At 46.7% G+C, this 4,983-nt stretch overlaps 1 protein-coding gene across 1 annotated transcript; it reads left to right on the forward strand.

Annotated features, from left to right (window-relative positions):
• Window positions 1-316: 316 nt before the first annotated feature.
• LOC308239599 (CCR4-NOT transcription complex subunit 8-like) lies at window positions 317-1,540 on the forward strand. The gene has a single exon (XM_080652367.1). It carries the CDS (start codon window positions 458-460, stop codon window positions 1,265-1,267), a length of 810 nt encoding a protein of 269 aa, XP_080508493.1. The 5' UTR covers window positions 317-457; the 3' UTR covers window positions 1,268-1,540.
• The last annotated feature ends 3,443 nt before the right edge of the window (window positions 1,541-4,983 follow it).

Below are 4,983 nucleotides of genomic sequence, written 5' to 3' on the forward strand. Positions count from 1 at the left end.
TACTCTGCCTCCTACGAGTGCAGATGGCTATCTCCCACCTCCGGAATCAGCGCGGGTCCCTCCCAGCTACAGTGGGCGCAGGCAGCATGCATCCAGCTCCTGTGGAAGCGGCACGGCTGGCTCCCGGCCTCCACGGGCATTGGCAGCTCCCTCCTGCCTCCTGCACAATATCACGTGCTAGGCTACTATTATGTATATAATTATCCTATCTAATAAAGAGGGAATAGACAGATCCGGGGCAGAGGGAAGAGAGCGCCGCAACCGCTGCTCCCACGGAGTCCGCCCACCAGCCCGCCAGCTCTCGCGGGCCTGCCTGTCAGGGTCAGATCAACCATTGGCTTGCCCTCTATCATAGTCAGCTGAAAGTGACTTCTCAAGTTTCTTCAGGATGCCTGCGGCACTTGTGGAGAATAGCCAGGTTATCTGTGAAGTCTGGGCCAGCAATCTAGAAGAATAGATGAGGAAGATCCGAGAAATTGTGCTCAGTTACAGTTATATTGCCATGGACACAGAATTTCCAGGTGTTGTGGTGCGACCAATTGGTGAATTTCATAGTTCCATAGATTACCAGTATCAGCTTTTTCGGTGCAATGTTGACCTTTTAAAAATTATCCAGCTGGGCCTTACATTCACGAATGAGAAGGGAGAATACCCTTCTGGAATCAACACTTGGCAGTTCAACTTCAAATTCAACCTTACAGAGGACATGTACTCTCAGGATTCCATAGATCTCCTTGCAAACTCAGGACTGCAGTTTCAGAAGCACAAAGAGGAAGGGATTGACACACTGCACTTTGCGGAGCTGCTTATGACATCAGGGGTGGTTCTCTGTGACAATGTCAAATGGCTTTCATTTCACAGTGGCTATGACTTTGGCTACATGGTAAAGTTACTTACTGATTCTCGTTTGCCAGAAGAGGAACATGAATTCTTTCATATTCTGAACCTTTTCTTCCCATCCATTTATGATGTGAAATACCTGATGAAGAGTTGCAAAAATCTTAAGGGAGGTCTTCAGGAAGTTGCTGATCAGTTAGATTTGCAGAGAATTGGAAGGCAGCATCAGGCAGGCTCAGACTCACTGCTGACAGGAATGGCATTCTTCAGGATGAAAGAGTTGTTTTTTGAGGACAGTATTGATGATGCCAAGTATTGTGGGCGGCTCTATGGCCTGGGCACGGGAGTGGCCCAGAAGCAGAATGAGGATGTGGACTCTGCCCAGGAGAAGATGAGCATCCTGGCGATCATCAACAACATGCAGCAGTGATGGTGGCGAGGCTCTGCGGAGCGCCCCCCCGCCCCAGAATGGTGCTTACTGTGCTGACTGTATACTTATCTTCCTCCCCAAGAGAAACCGCTACTTTTGAGCAAGCTGTACTTACCATCTCCACCGAACAGAGAGACTTTTGTTTTACTAAAGACAAAGAAGTCTTTTAGATCCAGAAGAGGGGAGTTTGCTCTGAATTTGTAAACAAGTCTTACCTATTCCTCATCCCTAGGCCTCTTCTCCAGTTGCCTCCTGCCACCAGCATCCATGGCTCATTTGACAGGATGAGTGAGAAACAAACTAGTAAAATGTATATAACTCTTACCTGTTGTCATTCTTTTTCTTTTAAATTTGTTGCTAATCTCTGAAGACTTACTATGATTCTCAGCTGAGCTGAGGGCTTCCAGGAAAAGTAGAACAAAATGGTATTCTTGTTAAGTGTGGGTGATAGGTGTTGTCTATTCCTTTTTTTTTACCCTTCTCGAGGACATTTGCTTTCCTCATGGAAATGAATTACATGCTCAGTGCTGAAATTTGAAGACCAGATAATGATAACTTACCTTAAAAAATTCTACTGAATTTGTCTACTCTTTATTCATAAGGAACACCAGAGTGGGCATTAAGTTAGCCACTTAAATGTCTTTATATCCTATTGTGCCACTGAAATTTGCTGTCACATGTGCATCATTTGAAATCACTTTATGTTTTCATGTAACAAAATCATAGATTTGATCCTGAAGGAAATTAGTTAAGATCAGATTTTTGGATCGTAAGTCTGTTGTGATTTCAGATGGGCATTTGTATTCCCCCACCTTTCTCTCTTTTCCGCCTTTCCTTTTAGCAAACCTGAGAGGTTAGGGAGATGGATTAATTTGAGTGCCAGAAATGTGAATCTTCAAAAAGTTTTAGTAGTTCATACAAACAGGGCAGTAAGGAATTTGCTTTATAGAATTCTGGTGGAGAAATATCCCACAACTGGGGTAGAAAGCTCAGGACTGTGATTTTTTCCCCAAAAAAACTAGTCATTTAAAAAGTACACTGTATTTTTTTTTCTTAAATGACAGTATGGACAATTTTGAAAACCCAAAAAACCCATTTGCAATGGTGGAAATGAAACTGGTAACTCAATGAAGTGGATGAGTAGTCTTGCATTTTAAAAGCTTATAGAAAACTCAATTTGAAATGATTCAGAAATGTCAAGTATTATAAGCTGGTATTTAAGATGCTTGTAAATATATTTATGTTTTTAATTTTGTATAATAAAGATTTCTTTTTAACTACTGGCATGCAAAAAAAAATAAAATAAAATAAAATAAAGAGGGAATATGCTAATTGACCCTCATGCCATTGCAAAGATGGCAGCACCCACAGCCAATAAGGAGGGAATATGCTAATTGACTGTCCCACCCTCAAGGATGGCAGTGCCCACAGCCACAAGATGGCGGCGCCTGCCACAGGAGTCTCCCAATCCCCTCAGCCCCCCAGCGGCCCAGGGCCAGCCTGAGGCACAGTCAAGCCTCAGATGGTGGCTGCCCAGTGTTCAGGGCAAGCCTGAGGCACAGGCAAGCCTTGGATGGTGGCTGCCCAGCTAATGCCCAAGGCGCAGGCAAGCCTCAGATGTCAGCTGCCCAGCCGCCCAGGGCCAGCCTGAGGCTCAGGTAACCAGGGCTGGCTGAGGCTTGTGCTGCTGGCAGTGGCAGCAGCAGAGGTGTGATGGGGTGTCTCCTTCCCCTGATCACCAGGTTGCCTCCCGCCAATGAGGGCTCCCAGATTGTGAGAGGGGGCAGGCCGGGCTGAGAGACCCCCCCGCCCCCATCCAGTGCATGAATTTTCATGCACCGGGCCTCTAGTATATATATAATTTAGAATTAGCATGTGATCCAACAATTGTACTACTTGGTATATATTCAAAAGATTTGAAAGCAGGAACTTGAGCAAACATTTGTACACCAATATTCATAGTAGCATTAGATCACCATAGCCAAAACATGGAGATAACCAAAATGTGAGTCATAGATGAGTGGATAAATAAAGTCTAGTATATACATAAAATGGAATAATATTAAGCCTTAAATTGAGGGAAATTATGATACATGTTATAACAAGAATAAGTCTTGAAAAAATTATAGGTGAAGTAAGCCAAACACATAAGTCAAATATTTTATGATTCTATTCATACGGGGTAACCAGAATAGTCAAATTCATTGACAGAATGTAGATTATAGGTTACCAGGACTAGAGAAGCGGAAAAGGGGGCTTACTGTTTAATGGGTACAAAATTTCAGTTTGGGAAGGTGAAAAAATTCTGGAGATGGATAGCGGTGATGATTGTACAACAATGTGAGTGTAACTAATGCCACTGAGTTGATCCTTAAAAATGGTTAAAATTATAACTTTTATGTTATATATATTTTACCACAAAAAAATAAGAAATAAAAATTTGAGGGCTATTTTTAATTAAAAATTAAAAAATAAAATAATTAAAATGATAGACTGTGAGTTGCCAGATTATACAGTGAATGGATTCACTGTGGAAAAGGGGTGTGAAATTCATACACACTAAGAGATGTAGAGAGCACGAAACAGGCAAAATAAAAGTGGCTGATAGAGGACCTCTGGGAATCTATACTCACTGTGGCGATTGAAGTTAATGAAATATGTAGGCAGTTCTGCATGTAGTGAGATGATCTGTGGGAGAAGGATGATGTCTCTGAAAGGCTTGATTTATGCATTTTATTAAAGCACTAGTGGCCTGGTGCATGAAATTTGTGCAGTGGTGGGGGGTTGTCCCTCAGCCCAGCCTGCACCCTCGCCAAGCTGGGACTTCGCGAGGTCCAATAGCTATTACAATAGTGATGATCAGGTGTTAAACTCGGGTCATGGCGGATGGAGAGAAGGACACAGAGATCAGGGGTCCCACCGGGATCAGGCCTAAACAGTCTGTCGGACATCTCTCTCACAATCCAGGACTGCTGGCTCCCAACTGCTCGCCTGCCAGCCTTATCACCCCCTAACCACACCCCTGCCAGCCTGATCAATGCCTAACTGCTCCCCTGCTGGCCCAATTGCCCCTAACTGCCCTCCCCTCCCGGCCCGGTCACCCCTAACTGCCCTCCCCTACTGGCCTGGTCGCCCCCAACTGCCCTCCCCTGCCAACCCAGTCACCCCTAACTGCCCTCCCCTGCTGACCTGGTCACCCCTAACAGCCTTCCCCTGCAGGCCTGGTCCCCCCCAACTGCCCTCCCCTGCCAGCATGGTTCTCCCCAACTGCCCTCCTTCCCCTCAGGCCCAGTCACCCCCAACTGCCCTCCCCTGCCAGCCCAGTCACCCTTAACTACTCTCCCCTGCTGGCCTGGTTTCCCCCAACTGCACTCCCTCCTCTCAGGCCCAGTTGCCCCCAACTGCCCTCCCTTGCAGGCCTGGTCTCCCCCAACTGCCCTCCTCTGCCAGCCTGGTCACCCCTAATTGCCCTCCTCTGCCAGCCTGGTCACCCCTAATTGCCCTCCCCTGCCAGCCTGGTCACCCATAACTGCCCTCCCTTGCTGGTCCGGTCACCCCTAACTGTCTTCCCCTTCAGGCCTGGTTCCCCCCAACTGCCCTCCCTCCCCTCAGGCCTGGTCCCCGCCAACTGTCTGCCCCTGCCAGCCTGGTCGCCCATAACTGCCCTCCCCTGCTGGCCCAGTCACCCCTAACTGCCCTCCCCTGTAGTCCTGGTC

Source organism: Plecotus auritus (genome assembly GCF_963455305.1).
Source record: "Plecotus auritus genome assembly, chromosome: X".
Lineage (NCBI taxonomy): Eukaryota > Metazoa > Chordata > Mammalia > Chiroptera > Vespertilionidae > Plecotus > Plecotus auritus.